The 20,261-nt window shown below is 46.5% G+C and overlaps 1 protein-coding gene across 1 annotated transcript in view; it reads left to right on the top strand.

Annotated features, from left to right (window-relative positions):
- Positions 1 to 20,261, top strand: part of PDCL2 (phosducin like 2) — a 922,229-nt gene that overhangs the window by 615,816 nt on the left and 286,152 nt on the right. Inside the window, exon 4 of the mRNA XM_069630331.1 lies at positions 15,689 to 15,832. Within this exon, the coding sequence (XP_069486432.1) occupies positions 15,689 to 15,832 (144 nt within the window). The remainder of the gene's footprint in view (positions 1 to 15,688; positions 15,833 to 20,261) is intronic.

Consider the following 20,261-nt stretch of genomic DNA (forward strand, 5'->3'; position numbering starts at 1 on the left):
CATGACCAGCCTTGGTCACTCCGACACGCACAGCTGCCTACTCCAACTCCATAAAGCTCTACTAGCCACAGACACATGCGCTTCTGATTGTATTTAGGGCCGTTTGTTATTCCGCTGCTCCTGTTCTTTGATCCTTTGTTCTACGTTTTTCTTGGATTGCCTTTGTCTACTGATTTGGTACTTTTGCAGCCTGCATGGTTTTGATCTGAGCCTTCCATTTCCGGACTCCTTTACCTTCTGATTTGGATCCTTTTGCTGCTCGCACGGTAAATCACCTGAACTGTTTGTCCCTCCAATTTGTGAACACAACTCCTTTTTCCTACGCTAAGAACTAAAAGTGCACAGTCTTTTGGACGCCTTGCTATTGTTAAACAGTGCACCATCCGGTCATTAGTGCATCCTCGTGCCGCCCGGGTTTGTAGGTCTTTACTAACTCACTCAAACACCCTCCCCCCCTTTCCACCTCTGTTTTGCGTGCTTTCTCGGATGCTTGGATATTCTTCAGGATTTCATCTTCACCCATTGCATTCCACATAACCCGTTTAGTTGAGAGACTTAGCCTCACATCCTATCCTCTTTTGTCCTTTGTTTCTTTTGGGTTATTTCCCTTGTCCCAATTATTATATTCCTTAGAGGGAAGAACTTGGGCAAGCGACTTACTTCATCCACCAGGAGATAGTTGAAGACCCAGTGCCTAGCCTAGCAAGGTTAGTTTTCTTATGCTCTACAACCTCCTAGTAATTAGTCTATTAATCAATTTTAAAACTCTGCCTTTTCTTTACAGCTTGGTGCACACCTGGTGGTATCTCTTTCTACTTGTTCTTTCAACTGATCTACCCTTCTGTTCCTGTATACTTAAACGGATAGGGGAGCATGTCATTAGGAAGGTTGCCCTCTATGAGGAGACTCGGACCTTTGGGTCTGAGTTACACAGCAGTTCTGGCTGCAGCTACCCTTGATTCACCTAGTCATTGTGAGTACTGACAGTAACACAAATTCTTTTGAAAAGTCTACTACTTTTAGGATTGGGTTCTGACACCAGGATTATTTTAGATTGTTGTAACATGCATAGTCCTCATCAGTCCAAAGAATCTTCTGGGATTTAGCATTCGTTAATTTGTCTGTTAACCTGGCTGTTCTAATTGTGAAATTAGGGATAAACCTACGGTAATAACCAATCAATCCTAGGAGATTTACGTGGTAAAGGCGAGTCTTTTCCTTTCTATCAGGTTGGGCTATTTTATAGGTACAACCTCCTGTTTGCTCTGGTACCTCGTATGGCCCATGCCACTTTGAGACAAGTTTATTTTCAGAGGTAGGTAAGAGGACTCATACCTTCTGTCCTCCCCAAAAAGATCTTAAATTCACCTTCCTGTCATAGTGGACTTCTGTTGGGCTTGAGCTATCTCCATGTGAGTGTGGACTAGATTCCGGACGAGTTTCATGTGCTCTTGCAATCGGGTAGCTGTTTGTGTGAGGGGAATAGGTGCTTCTTCTCTCTCTTCCCAGGTCTCGCGGAGCATGTCTAAGACATCTCTTGGTTCTCTACTGTAAGGTAGTTCAAAAATAGAGAATCCAGAGGATGCCTGAGGGGTTTTTCTTACTGCAAATAGGGCCCATGGGATCATGCGATTCCAGTCCTTCCCATCCTTATCTACCAATTTTCTCAAAATCATCTTAAGGGTTTTGTTAAATCTCTCTACCAGTCCGTACGTTAGGGTGGTAAACCGAGGTTCTTAAGGTGGCAATATGCAGTAATTCCTTCACTACACCTGTAAGTTTACTCATAAAATTGGATCCCTGATCCGTTACAATTTCCTCTGGGGAAACAACCCTGGAAAACAATGGTAGAAGATGTTTTAAAATTTGGTGGGTTGTGTTGTTCCGCATGGGGAAAGCCTTTGGGTACCCGGTAGCGCAATCAACGATTATGAGAACATAGATATTACCCAGTGTTGAGGTTTCCAACGGTCCAATAATATCCATCCCAATTTGGGAGAAAGGGACTTCTATTTGGCGTCCAGAAGGACAGGTATGGGAATATGTGTGCTGGTTGTCTGGGATATTTCACATGTCTGAATGATGTTCTTAATGTCAGCATGGATGCATGGCCAGCAGAACATCCCACTGATGTGAGCTTGGGTTTTAATTGTCCTAAATGACCCCCTGTCAAATGAGAATATGCAATCTCTAGCACAATCTTGCGATGGGTTTTGGATATTACTAACTGAGTTTTAATTAGGTCTTCTCTGGAGGTTTCTTTTCTATATAGTAATCCCTGTTTCAGGAAGAAAAAGGGGCTCCCCTTTTCTTGTCCTTCCTCGTCAGGAATCACTTGTAAGAAAGCCTCTGCGAGTGCTAGATCATTTCACTGGGCAAAGGCTAGATCCGCAAGGATGGTAGGTTCTTATTCATTCTTTGCCGCGGTGATAGGTTTTTCATCTGCATCTCGAAAGCCTAAACTACCTCTCTATTTCCTCTGATTCATGTTCTTCATTAAAACAGGGAAATAGAGCCTTCTCAAGAATTCGGTGTGCAATTTTGTCCCCATTGTGTAGTTCAAATGGAGTTTTGCCATGGTTCTGTAAGAGAACCTTTATGTCTCTCTGAAAATCTGGATCTGTGATGCCTGCTAGGACATCTAGACCAAACTTCCAGGCCAGGCCAGATTTTGGGCCCAATCCTAACTAACAACCCGCAGGTGGTATTAGGACTAAGTCTGTGGGAATCATCCCTCTTTTCCCAGGAGGGATAGTGGCTTCTCTGCAGCTACAAATATCAAAGCCTATGGATTCTTTTTTTGGCGATAGAGGGGTCTGAGGCTCTAAGTTTCTGGAATTCTATGGTTCCCCAATTATTATTTTTTTGTTTTTAACTTTTATTTATTGGCAGAAGTTTACAGCATACATGTTACGATAAATTGTACATTGCATCCAGACAGACAGTATATATATTTCCAGTCAGTAGTAGCAGGATAAATCTCAACCCTACAGAGCTTCAGCACGTTGGGATACTTGGAGTTAGGTAGTGGTGGGTTACAGCACTATACAGGTGATTGGGGACCATCGTCAGCATGATTGGACAGGTAGGTGTGCAATTCTGTCCATACATTCTTTGGGCCAGAGCTGAGTGGCAGTGAATTTATATACTCTTCTTTATATAATGAAGGATAGCTCAGCGACAACGTGCTCGCCTTGGGAGCAAGACGACACGGAGCAACACAGTTTAGATCCCCAGGTCTACGCTTAGAAACCTCTGGGTATTAAGCGCGTCATAAATAACTTATCATATCATATGTTTGGGTCCAGGTGAGTGCACTCAGCCACATTTCAAATGTCGGAGGTGAAGATTGTTTCCAGCATTGAAGAATACATTTTTGGGCCACCATACAGCTCACATTAAAAAAGGATAACATTTTCTTATCCCTGATAACTTCCCACATCCCAAACAGTATCCCTGCCAGGTTTAGGTCAACAGCGGCCCCCACTATCTCAGAGAGTGCTTGTAGAGTCATATTCCAAAAGTCTTAGAGTTTTGTGGAGGTCCTCTTGGCCCCCTTCCAATCCTCCAGAGTCATCATTAATGTCTATCTAAACGGCACCGTCATGGTCCAGGGCCCTCAGCCCAATCTCCTACTATTTGATAGGTGCCTCCCTTGCCTCATCAACTTCCTTCCTTCTCCTACTATTCTTTCTTCTACTGCTCTGGCTCCTATGCCATCTACTACCGCTCTGGCTCCTCAGCCACCTCCTCCTTCCACCTTTCCGGCTCCTCTGCCACTTCCAATGGCTACTCCTCTCCCTTGTACCCCCCTCACCCCAGAAGTCTTTCAAAAATTGAATTCTGCTCCACGTGGCAACTCTCGCTCTGCGGTCAAACACTCCTCTGACATCTGCCACCTCCTTCAACTTCTGGACCTGGATGTTCTCGCTCTTACCGAGACATGGTTCAAGGCTAGCTCTGTCACAAGTGTTGACACACTCCTCCCCGAAGCCTACAAGATCCTCTCCGAGCCCAGGCCCAATAGATCAGGAAGCAGAGAGGCTCTGATCATTCCTGAGTGCATCCCTGCTTCCATCATCCCCACTCAGACCTATTCCTCCTTTGAATGCCTGGTCTACAGGCTCTCTCTCTCCTGGCCTCTCTCTGACCTTACTCACCATCTACAGGCCACCTGGCCAGGTCACCCTATTCCTCTCTGAATGGGCTGAACTCACTTCCTCTCTCCTCTCCTCTACCTACCAGCTTCTCCTCCTTGAGGATCACAACATCCACCTGAACTCCCCAGACTTCTCGGGGCTTTTTCACAACATATTCGACTCCCTTACCCTATCCATTATACCCTCTGGTCTGACTCACTCTGCCGGCCACACCTTGGATGTTCTCATCTCTTCAGACATCCCCTCTCTAATCCTCTCATTCTTCTTATTTGAAGCTTCCTGTTCCCTTGACAAAGGGAAACCCAGCAGTGCCACCTTCATTGGCGGTCATTTAACCTATGAAGCGAGTGTCAGTGGCCTCCTTTGCCTCCACTTTCTATCCTCCACCTACTCCTGTGGCTGACTCCCATCCTGACACAGCCCTTTCCACCCTTCACCTTTCCATCTCCAACACTCTGGATATCTTTGCCCCTGTAATGAGGATCCGCCTGAAGCCTGCCACCAAGTGCAATTCTTGGTATGACTCTGATCTGGCCGTTCTGAAATGCAAGTAAAGAGTAGCTGAACGGAAGTGGGGAGCTCCAAAGGCAATACAGAATCTCCATCTTCTCTAAAAAGAGGGTCCATATTCAAGGCCATTTCTCAGCTTCTTCTAACAATACTGCCCAACTTTTCAAAATCGGTAAGGAGCTTGCCAATCCTACCGCAGCATCTACCTCTTCTACAGCTACCCAGGCTCTCTGCACGGCTCTGGCTTCTCATTTCACCACTAAAACCCAGGACATCCTGTCCACACTCTCCTCCTCTTCTATTCTCTTTCGCTCCACATCTCCCATACCCTCCTTGGTTGCCTCTCCTTCTCTCCTCTCTCTCTCCTGTAACACCTGAAGATGTTTCCAGACAGGTCCGGTTATTCAAAGTCTCATCCATGCAGGTGATCTCCTGCTCATCCACAGCCATTAAGGACAACATTGGTTCTCTCGCTCCAGTTGGCCGATTTCTATAATCACTCCTTCGCCACTGGATATTTCCCGTCTCCTCTCAAGCACTCCCTTGTGCACCCCCTACTAAAAAAGCCTCTTGCTGACCCCTCCATTCTGGCAAACTATCGCCCGATCTCTATCACTCCTTTCCTGGGCAAACCCCTGGAGAAGCTGGCTATCTCCCAGCTAAACCTCTACACTGAATCTGTTGGTTGTCTCATTGGCCATCAGTCTGGCTTCAGAGCAGCCAGAGGCATGGGCACTGCACTCCTGAACACCCATGAAGATCTGCTCTCTAATCTTGACTCTAGCTCTCCCTCTGTCCTCTTTCCTCTGGATTTGACACGGTCAACCACAACATCCTGACTCATCTCTGCGAGACCCTTGAAATCAACGATCATGCTCTGGCATGGCTGACCTCCTTCCTTTTGGACCAACCTTTCCAGGTTCAGCTTGGGTCCTTTTTCTCTACCACCACATGTGGCATTCCTCCTTGGGACCTCTGCCCTCACCCTCTTGTTAGGCAAAAAACCTTGGGGTCATCTTCAACTTCACTCTCTCCTTCTTTCCACACATCACAGACCTTGCCAAGAAGGCCCACTTCGAGCTGCTCCTCCTTAGAGGTATTCTCCCTTTTCAAATGGATTGTGTCCTCCCACGTATTCCTCATCTTATGATAAATCGTTATCTCCAGCTTTGCTGCTTCGGAAAAAAAATTTCTCGGCAGAGGGCGCTGTGCTCGAGGTCGTGGCGTTGATTGTCCCTCAACAGACTCCATACTCTGTCGACGTCACCGATGGTATAAATAGCTCGAGCCGCGCCCGTTGCTTCAGTGCTGTTTTTCCGATCGCTTCGCTATCGAGAACGGCGCGCTTGAGATTTTCTGTGAAGAAAATGTCGTCTTCTTCGACTCCTTCGACACCCAAGACTGGGATCAAGAAGTGTGTAGATTGTGGATCGAAAATGTCGATCACGGATCCTCACCGGGTTTGTCTCTGGTGTCTCGGGTCTAGTCACCAAACCGACGACTGTGGTTCCTGCCAATCCATGACTGAGAAAGCTCTTCGTGAGAGGAGAGGTAAACTGTCGGTGTGGAGGGAAGCCTCTAAAAAGGCTATGTCCAAAAAACAGCGACTGATTCGAAGGAATCGGATCGCCATAGGCATTCCAAGAGATCTCGATCTGGGAGTAGATCGAGACACTCTCTTCCTCGTCCAAAAAAATGAAGAGGAGACATAGATCTCCCTCATCATCATCTTCTGAGTCGACTGAAGAAATTCGATGTCTGACAACATCGGATTCCCCCAGAAAATGGGAGGAATTTCGTAAAAAGATGATGGAGGTATTCGAGAATGTGGCCCTGACCCCCTCAAATGAACCTCGGAAAAGCCATACCCCTAAAGTCGCTCCATTGGACGACAAAGAGAAGTCTAAAACAACCATGGTAAAAACCAGTAGTGTCGAGGATACTCGAAAAACTCGAGTCGGCGCCAAGTCGTCGAGGACTCTTCGAGAGTCGAGCACCTCTCCAGTGCCATATAAAAAACATAAGTCGTCGAAGGCTTTCGGCGTCGATCGTTTCGGCATCGAAACCAAAAACAACCTCGACGCCTGTATCTAAGTCATCTTCGAAGTCATCAAAGATTCCTTCGACAACTTCGAAGGATTTTTCCATTCCTTCGACACATATGGTAGAGGAAGAAAGGAGATTCACTCCATTGCCCTGGTCAGACTTTTTTAATTCCATGTCCTCAATCTATGAGGAATCTGGCTCGATGGAAGATGAAGTCACTCCTTTTGGAGTTTCATATGGCACAAAACAAGTTCCTGAGGAACTCATTGATTAAGAGTCTAAAATGAGAGACTTGAGTGACACTCTACATTCTGCCAGTGGAATTGACACCTCCTCAGAATTAGAGTTTGCCAGACCTGATCCTGCAGAACATGCAGACTCATGGTACAGGAGTCTTATGACCAGAGTGATTGAGTATATGGGTTGGGGTAACACTTCATCAGTTTTTGAACAGGACGACATGACAGATATTATTGTCAGAGGTCCTCAAAAATATCCAGTTCTCCCCTTCCACTGGGCTCTTCAGAGGATGGTGGAGAAAAACTGGGAAAAACCTGAGAGCATTGCTGCTGCAGATAGTAATTCCCCAAGAAATACAGACCAGCTGGTACGGATCCTGAATACTTAAACAGGCATCCGACTCCAGAAAGTCTAGTTATTCAGGCAGCATCTACATCAAAACAAACTGCATATCCCACTATCCCTCCAGATAGAGAGGATAAAAAAGTTGATGCCTGGGCACGTAAAGTTTTCACTTTAGGCAGCATGGCCCTTAAATCGACAAATGTCACCTGTACCCTGGCCGGTTTACCCATACCCTGTGGGACTGTATTTTTCGGTGGCGGCTGATCATATTCCGGAAGGCGAGGAAAGGGAAGGCTTCCTGAATATAGTCAAAGACGGGAAGGAGGCAATGGGGGAATGTCTCCTGTCTGGACTGGATACTGCTGATTGTATCAGCAGATCCATGGCTGCAAGCATTGTGCTATGCAGATTTGCGTGGTTGAGGAAGTCGGGGTTTGCACCAGACGTGCAAGCCAGACTCCTCAACTTGCCCTTTGATGGCTCGAGGCTGTTTGGCAGTAAGGCTGATGAAGGCCTAGAAAAACTTCAGACCTCGAAAGCGGCAGCTAAATCGCTTAGTGCCTCCATGCGCCAGCCTCTAAAACCCTATTCCGGCTCATCTTCCTGGAGGGGTCGTTCTTTTCGTTACTACTCCTCATTTGGTAGAGGAAGAGGACAGGCTTCTCAAAGGGGCAAAACAAATTTCCCTTGTGGTGCACGAGGAAGAGGTGCAAAGTCAGCCTCAGGAGCGGCATCTTTACCCTCAGCCACTCCTGCAGCCGCCTCCAAATCCCTCTGAGACCTTGTTGCACAAAACACCAGTGGGAGGCAGGATCTCTCAGCATCTGAAGGAATGGCGGGGCATTACCTCAGACACTTGCGCACTGGAAACAGTAGCTCAAGGTTACTGTCTCCCCTTCCAAAAAAGGTCCCAGAATCATCCACTGGGAGCCAACTCCGTAAAAACTCCAGACCCGCTCCTGTTGCAGGAAATTTTAACCCTGCTAGAGAAAGGTGCCATAGAACAGGTACCTGTAGCGGAGAGGAACAGGGGTTGGTACTCCCCATATTTTCTCATCCCAAAAAAGGACGGAGGACTGAGACCCATCTTGGACTTAAGAAACTTGAACAAGTTCCTCAGGAAGGACAAGTTCAAGATGGTCACTCTTTCTCAGATCCTTCAGGCTCTCCAACTCCAAGATTGGTTGGTATCATTGGACCTTCAGGATGCTTACTTTCATGTGCCAATCCATCCAAAGCACAGAAAGCACCTGAGGTTCGCGATTGGCAACTCTCATGATCAGTTTCGGGTTCTGCCATTCGGGTTGACCTCCGCCCCGAGGGTTTTCACCAAACTCTTGGCAGTCGTGGCAGCGAGTCTCAGGAGAGGGGGTATTCACATCTACCGCTACCTGGATGACTGGTTGATCAGAGCAAGTTCTCCAAAACAAGCTCAGGAACATCTTTCGATCACCTGCCGCTTCCTCCACAAATGGGGCGTCTCCCTCAATTTCAAGAAGTCCCATATGATACCATCCCAAAGCTCCAGTTTATCGGAGTAGTCTTGGATACTTCCTCGGGAAAAGCCTCGCCTCCCGAAGTGAGAGCTCTCCACATCTAGCAGATGGTAACAAAGTTCCAGAATGCCCAACATTTACCGGCCTTCGATTTTCTCAGGTTGCTCGGCCTCATGGCATCCTGCATTTTCCTAGTACCAGAGGCCAGGTTGAGAATGAGATCTCTTCAATGGGCACTCAGAACTCAGTGGTCCCAGTTCTCAGGGAATACGTCAGATCTTCTGCAAGTCCCGAGTGCAGTTGCTCAGGATCTTCTATGGTGGGCTTGCAACTACAACATTCTCAAGGGAGAATCTTTTTGGCAACGATGGCCGGAGATAACAGTAGTGACGGACGCCTCACTCACGGGGTGGGGAGCCTCACACCAACGATCTGACAATCAGCGGTCGTTGGTCTCCATCGGAGTCCAAACTACACATCAACCTTTTGGAGCTGAGGGCAATCAGACTAGCGCGGAAGGCCTTTCTGCCCTCTGTACAGGGAAAGAATGTCCTGATAATGACGGACAATACAGTGGCCATGTATTACCTCAACAAGAGAGGAGGTGTAGGGTCACTACCACTGTGCAGAGAGGCAATGCAGCTCTGGTTTTGGGCAATACGAGAAGGAATCTCTCTATCGGCAATTCACCTAGCCGGAGAGAAGAACACGGCGGCAGACGCTCTGAGCAGGCAGAGCACGGTCTCTCACGAGTGGGAGCTGGCTCAGGAAGTCCTTCTGGAGATCTTCGCCCTTTGGGGAACCCCTCAAGTGGATCTGTTCGCCACTGCAATCAACCGGAAGTGCGATCAGTACTGCTCAAGGGAATTTCCTCAAAGAGGAGCTCTGGGAGACGCATTCGTAGTGGAGTGGAAGTTTCCACTACTGTATGCGTTTCCCCCAGTACCTGTGATTCCTCAAGTAATCAGGAGGTTGAGAAAGTTCAGGAAAACCATGATCCTAATTGCCCCGGATTGGGCCAGGAGGACGTGGTACCCGGACCTTCTAGACATGTCCATATGCCCTCCAATACGTCTTCCACAAAGAGAGGATCTTCTTTCGCAAGAGGAAGGTCGGGTTCTCCATCCAGAGGTCAAGACACTCAACCTTCACGCATGGTTTCTGAGAGGTTGAGATACAAGGATTGGGATCTTCCGGATGACGTAATGGAAGTCTTGCTTTCGGCCAGAAGGCCAGCAACAAAATCTTTGTACCGATGTCGCTGGAACAGGTTTAGTAACTGGTGCAAAGATAAGGATGTGGACCCTTTCCAATGTGGCACCCCAGTAGTGCTCTCTTTTCTATTACATCTAGCCAATCTGGGGCACCAGATATGAACAATCAAAGGATACCTTGCTGCACTGTCCATTTTCAAGCGCACCTCATATTCAAATATATATATTTCAAAATACCATTAATAATTCAATTCTTAAAAGGGCTTACTAACGTATACCCTCCAGTACCTTTTCATGTCCCAACTTGGGATTTAAAATTAGTACTAACATTTTTGACTTGCATACCTTTTGAGCCGCTGCACTCCTGTCCATTGAGGCTTCTAACACTAAAAACTGTCCTTCTTGTGGCTCTATCATCAGCCCGCAGGGTTAGTGAACTTCAGGCTCTCTCATGCAAACCACCATATACTATTTTTTATAAGGATAAGGTAGTCCTTAAAGTTAAACCTTCCTTTTTACCAAAGGTAGTTTCGGACTTCCATTTGTCACAAAAAATAATGCTACCAACATTTTATCCTCCTCCTCATTTGAGCAAGGAAGAGGAGAGACTGCATAGACTAGATCCCAAGAGGGCTCTCAGTTTTTACATCTCAAGGATGTCTAAATTACGACAAGATGACCAACTGTTTGTGGGTTATACTGGTCATAAACTGGGCTTATCATTAACAAAACAGACCATATCCCGCTGGATCATTTTGGCCATAATTGAATGCTACAGATTGGCAGGAAAAGACCCACCAGATGGGCTTCGAGCCCATTCTACAAGGGGAATGGCTACTTCTGCGGCTCTAAAGAGGGGAGTCCCGGCAGCAGATATTTGTTTAGCTGCAACGTGGAAAACAATGCATACTTTTATCAAGCATTACTGCTTGGATACTGCCTCCTCCAATGAGGGGTTATTTGCCAAGGCAGTTCTGCATTCTGCATTCCCACCTCCAAAATTGCCACTGCTATGGGAGTCTATCATAAGATGAGGAACACGTGGGAGGACACAATCCATTCGAAGAACAAGTTACTTACCAACTGTAACGTTCTTTCGACTGGATGTTCCTCCCACGTATTCCTCATCGACCCTCCCATCCTACCCCGCAGTACAGTTTATGTTTTCTTACACTTTCCTCTCACGAAGAATGTATCTGTCATGGGGCACGCCTGGGTGTTCCTCCTATATGTTCATCGAAAAAACAGAACTGAAGCAACGGGCGCGGCTCGAGCTATTTATACCATCAGTGACGTCGACAGAGTACAGAGTCCGTCGAGGGACAATCAACGCCACGACCTCGAGCACAGTGCCATCTGCCGAGCATTTTATTTGCCGAAATTGCGAAGCTGGAGATAACGATTTATCATAAGATGAGGAATACATGGGAGGAACATCCAGTCGAAAGAACGTTACAGTTGGTAAGTAACTTGTTCTTCTCAACTACCCCCAGAAGCTCACTGTCTCCAGAGTGCAGGTTCTCTCTAGGCTGGACTACTACAGCCTCTTTCTCAATCTGCCTAACCCTACTCTTCGACCTCTACGACTCATCCAGAACAGGACCGTGAGACTTATCCTTGACCTCTAGCCCAGGGGCCGCATCTCTAAAATCTCTCCACTGGCTCACGGTGGTTGCAAGGATCAAGTTGAAGAGCCTCTTTTTCAAGGCTTTTTGGGGCCTTTGCTCTCACTACCTTCAACTCTCTTCAGAGGGACCTTCCTTCTAGAGCCCTTCGCTCGTCTACTTGGAACTCTCTGCGGGTGAGTCGCTTCTCCAAGCAGAGAATGGGGGGTGGATCCCTCTCCTCTGCAGGTACCGCCCTCTTCAATGGCCTCCCTGCCTTGCTCCACCTTGAAACGGATCACCCTATGTTCCAGAAGCTCAAGACCTCCTTTTTCTCCTCTTCTTTCTCGCTCCCACTCCCCTGCTAACCTTCCCTTGCTCCTGCTCCATCTGCTGACTGGCTGCTCTGTGAACTCTGAGTCTTACAGAACACCAGCCCCCCCTTGACCAGTCCCCCTGCACTTACCGTCTGGCCCAACTTGCACTGCCACCTGGCTAACCTTGCACTATCGGGCTGGGATTGCCCCCTGTAGTCCCAGTCTCCCTTGCACTTACCTCAGGGCCCTGCTGCTCTGCGTGCACTTCTCCCTGTAACCTCACCTTTGCACTTCTTGCTGCGCACTTGCACTATCTCAATGACACAAGGCCTAGTAAGATCATTGCCTCGTCTTGCCTTTGTTCCACCTCCGTTGCCTTGTTGCTCCTTGAAACACTTGTGTATAGGCGCATAATTAATAACAAATCACTCAATCAAGATGGCGAGAGGTTGAGGCTAGGAGATCTGGTTAGGATAAAGAAAAGGAGAGCAATAAAGAATGATTTATCGAAGTTTCTGGTCCTTATTTAAGTGAGAGAAGTGTTTGATAATGCTGTGAATGGCTGATGGTTCTATTTGGAATGTCAACAGGGTAAGTGGAATTTTGATTTGGCAAGAAGATTTGGAAACTTAACAATGGCACAATGGGCAGCTGAAGAAAGAGTTTAGATTAGCAATACCAGGAAAGAGAGTGGAGCAGGGTGCATGAGTGACCAGACGGGTGAAATAGCTCCAGCGAGTGTTGGTGGCGGAAGCACTAGAGGCTCAAGTGGGGACATTGTAAAGAGAATAAGAAAACCCCCCTGTGTCGTCAAAGGATTATGTCATGCATTGAGTTTCAATCCTGCCTATCAGGTTGGTTTTCTTAATGTGTTATCTGAGTTATTTATGTTAATTATCTTACATGTCGAGATTAGTTGCAATATAAACTATTGTTGATGTTTAGGTGATGTTAAGGGAAGGGGATGTGTGGCACGCGAAGTGTGACATTCCATATTCGGAACAGAAGCAGAGTTTGGAATGTGGAAGCAAGTCAGGGTTTGCGAAAGGTGTTGGCAAATAAAAGCAAGAGCATCACTTGTGGGCTGTTCTGGCATTGCAACACAGTGGCCCTCATTACGACCCTGGCGGAAATCGTGGCGCAAAATGCACCATGGAGCACGGCGGAAAGCTGCCGATAGCGCCATGGGGGTTGGCGGATTTACCGCCCCATTCCGACCTTGGCGGGGCGGTAAATCCCCATTCCCCATTTTACCCTTCCCCATTCCCATTTTTGCCCCATAGGGTATAATGGGAGTGGGGAAGGCGTTAATTACGCCACCGTAAAATACGGTGGCGTAATTAACAACAAGGTCCCGTAGCGCCATGGATTTCTCCGCCCGGAAAAACCAGGCGGAAAACGCTCCATGGCGCTACGGGAACTCGTAGTAGGGCGGACGGGTCCGCCGCGAATACCGCTGGCGTAAACCCACTCCGCCAGGGTCGTAATGAGGCCCAGTGTCTTGTTTCCTTCTTGAGCCTTGCAATGCTAGAGTTGCCATTCACAATGCCTGCTCCTCCCCTACTCTACTCACGCGGGGTGTGCCACAGTGCTCATCACTTTCACCCACTCTTTTCAATATCTATATTCTTCTTCTTCTCATGATGCTTTATGACCCGGGTGTCCAGTATACTAATCACGCCTAAGACACCTAGGAAATCCTTGAACTATCAGGCATCTATACTCAGGATTCCGAGGCCATCAATTCCATCTACGCCATCATTCATTCCTGGATGGTGGCAAATTCCATGGCACGCAACGCGGATAAGACTGAGATTCTCATCACTGCCTCTAATTATATGCTGAAAAACCTTTCCCTGGAGAATGCCAACTTTTCCATTGTCAATGTCACCATCCCTGGCGTTACGCTTGACTCTGAGCTCACCATGAGGCAGCATGTAGCCAAGATCTGTGCCACGTGTGGCTTGATCAATAAACATCTGAGTTATCTGCACCCCTTTCTCTCTCTGGAAAATATGTCCATCTTAGCCGCCACCTTGGTTAATTCGAGGCTGGGCTATTGTAATAGTCTTCTGGCGGGTACTGCTCAGTCCAATCTGGCAGCCCTTCAGGTCACACAAAATGGTTCGGTTACAGCGTGCTTGGCATTCCCAGAAAGCAGTCTATCACGAAGCCAGAACCTGCACTGGCTGCCTGTCAAGCACTGTGTGTTCTTTAAGATCCTGATACTTACCTTTAGTGCTTGACCCCAGCCGCGCCCGTCTATCTCTCTAAACACGTCAAGCATTATGTGCCATCACGATCTCTGAGGTCACTTCACCAGGCCAAACTCAGCCAACTCAGATTTCGCTTAGCCAAATTTGGGAAGACAATTTTTGATGTCTTGGCTCTTGCTATTGGAGCTCCATCCCCTTGGATCTGAAAATGTCTACGTCTCTTGCTGACTTCAAAAAGAAGTTGACAACTTTTCTCTTTAGGGATCCTTTGATCTAGTTCTCACTGTCTCTGCCGCTGTCTAACTGTTTATGTTCTAAAAGAAGTTGAAAACGTTTCTCTTTAGAGTTCATTTGATCTAGTTTTCACTGTCTCTGATGCTGTCTGACTGTTTATGTTCTTTTGTTCACTGTTTGTTTCATGTGTGCGCCTTGAGGCCTTCGGGCGAACTGGCGCGTTATCAAGAATTAAAATAAAGAAATAAAACTGTCCAACGCCACAAGTTTTTGCTGGAACACTAAATAAACCTGAACTGTGAAACTCACTGAATCCTTCACTCCTTTATACCAGGGATACCTCAATTCGCTCCTCAACCACCATAGTAACCTCTGCAGAGCAGTTCGGTACTCATTTTCTGCCATGCCAAGTCTTTAGTTTCCTCTGCTCCCCACGCCAGCAGCTATCCCAGTGACCCAGAGCTGTCATCTAATAAATTTTGGGTTTTTCACCCCTGAATGAAAACATACCAAAGTTTCCACAAACCGCATAGAACTATACCAGCACTCAGGACTGCTTCTGACCTGCACTCATCAACATCTCAGTTTTGACCTTTGCGTCTCTACCTCACTAATGCCCAAACTCTTTTCTTACAGAGATTTGCACAACGAGGCCACTTCAAGACTACATCACTTTGCATTATTTCATTTTTGCATTACTAGAAAAATACTTATTTACATAAACTGTGACCTGATTCTGGCAGTTTATAGGTGCAAGTCAATTTACATCAAAAAGTTGCTTACACCCTTCACCTTGATGATCATTGGTGATCTAATCCTGTAGAGTCACACAGAGGATGCCCATGTAAGCATGTAAGGTAACCACTGTGAGAGGGAGGGGAAATCATTAGGAATATTTGCTTGCTACACAGGGTAACATTTCCTTTTCTAATGTTCATTTTTGGTGCTGCCACCCCGTTAGTGTTTTCCACACTGTTCTTCTGTGACATACTTCTCTCTTGTATCCCTTCACCTTCTACTTTACCTTAAACGCATTACTGTGAAACCTGAATTTTCACTTCCTATGAGTAGTTTTAGCAATGTGTCCGAGCGCCCTTTTTCAGTGTCTCTTTTGATGAACTATTTGTTGCCTATCTAGCTTTGTGACTGTTATAGTTCGTAAGGCTAATTAGTGTGAAAACATGTCTTTCTCGTTTTTGGAAATGTTTGTTTGTAATTAGTATGGAGAGTGTTTGACACTAAGAGACTGATTTGGTACAAACCTTAATATTAACACAAATAATTAAATATGTACATTTTTTGCTAGGCAACAACGCTTACAGGAATGGAAATCTCTACAGAAAAAGCAAGTGTTTGGGGAGCTTATAGAAATTCCGGGTGACCAGTATGTGAAAGAAGTGACAAATGCCAGAGAAGGTATTTGGGTTGTCATTCATCTGTACAGATCCTGGTAATTCACAATTTTTAAGAATAATATCAACTGTATGTAGTTTCTCATATTTATCCTTCACCACTACACCATTACACAAAGCCTGTCTTTAGAACTGTGTAAACTGAAACATGTAGTAAACTGCTGGTTATGTTGTAAATATCCCAATACTCTGACAGAAGTAAATGATGCGTGTGATGGTGTAATCATTTGGGTCAAAAAAACCTGCTCATGGGAGGATAGGAGCACAGCATGGAATATTTAAGGTATCAAAACAACATAGTCCTCCCTCTCAAAGGACGCCTCAGTATAATCCCACCAAAATCTTGACAATACTATATTGACACATTTCTGTTCAACATTTTTTTTTAGGTAAGGTAATTTATAACAGAAAGACAGGTAAAGCAATATTATGCGTAAACCATATAACAAGGAATGTAAACGGGAGCAGAAGGCAATGCAATTCCCTTACAGAACACAAGGAACACACGAACAGGAAAGACCCACACAGGTGCGAAAAAGAGAGAAGGTGAGGAGGGCAAAATGGGGAATGGAGGATCACACAATACAGGTACTGAGAGGCATCCATTCTAACCCATCACTATACCAGTTCATCCAATGTTACATTGCCAGTTCAGCCTACAATTTAAGGAACGATCCCCAGATTAAGTCTCAAAGTTATCCCTCGTTTTAAAACAGATCTTTACCAATGTAGAATGCAAGAGCATGGCCTCAATACACATCTCCATCGTCAGCCTAGTTGTTGCCTTCCAGAGGCGTATCAATTTTTGCTGCAGTCATTGCTCTGACAAACCACACCCTCCCGAATTTACTGAATTTTCTGAGGTCTTTATGTCAGTATCACAGCTCCAATGCCTGCCCGTAAGCAAATCAGAGGTCAGCACCAGCTTAACTCTAGCTCGCGGATGAGCCCAAAATCACAAAACGCACTGACAATTCCAGAACATATGTATCAGGGAGCCAAGCACCCTTGTACTGTCCCAACAGAGGTCACCGTCAGACATGCCAACCAGTACATATAACTCAGGAGCCAGTAACATCTAAAAACAAGCATTAGCAAAGGCAGAGGTTTTGGTTTTTACTGCTGTTCTTTGCATTTAGCATTATAGGCACCAGGATGCTGGAGGAGAGTGCAAAGTTTCAAAGGAGGATGCAATAAGAGGACACATGAGTGAAAAAGGTTGAGAGTGAGAGGGTAAGAAATACAGCTAGAGTGTGAGAGGAAGGATGAGAGGTGGTAGAGAGTGGGGCTGGGGTTGGTTGTAACGGTGTTGGATGGGTGGGGTAGAGAGGTGGGTGGACTGCTTGACTCTTTCCACCTACCAATCTCAGATTATATCCTGTTTAAAACCAGGAACAGGCTAATAGATGTCAGCTTCCTAACATCATGCCCAAGCTTTAGCCCCAGGTATTCTCTCCCAGACGATATCAAATTCCAGGCTTCAAAATGGTCCTTAACACACATCTTGGAAATTGGCAAGGCCCCCAATTTACTCCTGTTCACGGTATAGCTGTAGATCAGAGAACACGCTTTTATTAAATTGCCTCAAGAGGGTCTTCCAATAGGACGACCATATCGTCTTCCTAGTGCAGGACTTTGACTAATTCTCCTGATCCCATCAACACACAGATTTCATTGTTTTGCCTAATAGCCTCCAACAGAGGTTGGAAGTAGAGAGAGTGTGGGTAGGCTGTGTAGGGGTAGAAAGAGCAGATGTAGTTTGGGTGGGGGTAGAGAGTGGGGGTAGGGTGGGTGGAGGTAGAGAGAGTGGGGGTAAGGTGGGTGGGAGCAGAGAGAGTGGGGGTTGTGTGAGTGGGGGTAGAGAGAGTGGGGGTTGTGTGAGTGGGGGTAGAGAGAGTGGTGGGTAGGGTAGGTGGATGCGGTTAGAGAGAGTGGATATAGGGTGAGTAGGTCTTGGTAGAGGGATTGGGGTAGTGTGGGTGGGTGGCTGGGAGAGAGCGAGTGGGGGTAGGGTAGGTGTGTGGGGGTAGAATGAGTGGGGCTAGGGTGGGTGGGGTAGAGAATGGGGATTAGGTGGATGGCGGTAGGTAGAGTGTTGTGGGGGAGAGGGTGGTTGGTGGTGGACAGGGTGGGGTGGGTGGCATTCTCGGTAGATAGTTAGGATTGGGTGGGTGGGGTATATCTCAGTCATAATTCGAGTTTGGAACCCTGGGGAAATCACAGCATGTTTTCCATTCATTCCATTGAAGGTTGGAGATCTCTACACCAAGGCCCTTGTGTCAACTACCAATTCTGCTCCTTTCCACATGCTGATCAGGGAGACTCACAATTAACCACAAAAGGGAGGACTTGAAAAGAGCAGAAGCATGTCTAACTCCAGAAATGGTCTGTGTAGCAGATGTGCCAGCTGATATCTAGCCCTTTCGTTAATCCCTAGTTTGTACTTGAATCTGAGATACTGATAATTAAACATCCTCTTCCTTTTTCGATATATCACAGAGCAGGAATATGCCTTTCCTAATCCAGGTCAGACAATACAGTTTTGAATTCTCCATCGTCAATGCCAGATATCCCTAAATGGATGCTTCTTTGTGTTGGTAAATGTTCCTGTTCATTGCCTTGAGGCACTTTTGCCAAGTACTGGCACAGTAGGACCCCAAGAGTAAAGAGTATTCCAGCATGGGAATCCTATCCGTCGAGATGAATATGTCTGGGGAAAATTATGTGCATCTCGCTCTCCCTCCATACACCAACAATTTGGAGGCTTTAGGTACTCTTGTGGGAGCCACAATCTTGTGTCACTTAAAGTGAAAGCACTGTGATATTCCCTGTCCAGAAACACAAAAACCGCCATCCGAAACCTTCTTACACATCATCCATTCCTGCATCCATGGCTGCTGTCCCACTCCCTCAAGGAAATCTCTGAATGCCCTTTCCAACTGCAGTACATCTCTCTTGAATAAGGGAAAGGGGACACACTGAAGAACATGCAAAACTTATAGGAGGAGGGACACCGTCAGAGCACTAATACGAGCCCAAAATGGACTGCTTGACTCTTTCCACCTACCAATCTCAGATTATATCCTGTTTAAAACCAGGGACAGGCTAATAGATGTCAACTTCTTAACATCATGCCCAAGCTTTAGCCCCAGGTATTCTCTCCCAGACGATATCAAATTCCAGGCTTCAAAATGGTCCTTAACACACATCTTGGAAATTGGCAAGGCCCCCAACTTACTCCTGTTCACGGTATAGCTGTAGATCAGAGAACACGCTTTTATTAAATTGCCTCAAGAGGGTCTTCCAATAGGACGACCATATCGTCTTCCTAATGCAGGACTTTGACTAATTCTCCTGATCCCATCAACACACAGATTTCATTGTTTTGCCTAATAGCCTCCAACAGAGGTTCCAACAAGAGGTGCATGGGTGGGCAGCCTTCTTTGGTCCTTCACTTTAGTGAGAAATAGAGATAAGGCCATTCATCAGAAGTCATGCCCTCACTTTAGAGTATAGAGTGTCAAAGGCATGACCCAACCAATAACCAAGTCCAAACTTCCTCAACGTGCATCATAGCTATGACCACATCACTTGTTTGAACACCTTCTGGGCATCCAAGCTTACTGCAGTGGCAAGAGATGGCATATCACTTTAGAGACATTGAATGCTTACAGGGAAGCAAATGTTCTTATTACCGTGCTGACCCTTCCTGAAGCCCATCTGTGAGTCACTGGCCATCTTGCCCAGGACACTGGAGTAAATTAGCTGGTACTTTTGCCAAGACTTTTTTAGTCCACATTTACCAGGGAAATAGGTCTGTAATTCCTCACCCCCTTTCTTCCCATATTCGCTACCTGCCGTGGCCTGTACTAGCCAGTGCTTAATTTGTGGGGGTGTTTGCCAGGATTTGGCCTGTCACTTTATTCTGAGCCCCGGCACTTATTGTCTCAGACTCACTTTAATTATTAAGTGGCGATAGTCAGTGCATCCTTTAACCATAATGCGAGCTGTAGTGTAACCCCAAATATGTCAACGCTGTGGGGAGCAGCTATGGGTGGTGGCAGCAGTGGTGGGGAACTGACCACTCGGAGTGTCACAGGAGTGCTAGAAAATATTTGGGCCCCGGCACTTATTTTTTTATAAATGAAGCACTGACTATATCTATAACCTGTAACTGCAAGACTAAAGCCTGCTCCATTTGTACCTGTGGCTTCCTTACCTGATGGCCTACCTTAACATTGACAACAATGTGAACCTTCAACTATCTGTGCTGGGGGACAGCTTGAGCGACATCTCCCCCCCCAGATGAAAATTCCCCTCCTTCTGTCTCCCAGCCTCCATGTGCAGCCATCACACCTGCTGTCAGTTTGCAATTATGAGTGCCTTTCTGCTCTGTCTGCTACTGTCTACCACCACGCCGTTCTACGCTGCCTGTCTGCCTCATTTATAGTTACCCCTGATGTTGTG

This window comes from Ambystoma mexicanum, chromosome 6q (assembly GCF_040938575.1).
Source record: "Ambystoma mexicanum isolate Mex_15411 chromosome 6q, UKY_AmexF1_1, whole genome shotgun sequence".
NCBI lineage: Eukaryota > Metazoa > Chordata > Amphibia > Caudata > Ambystomatidae > Ambystoma > Ambystoma mexicanum.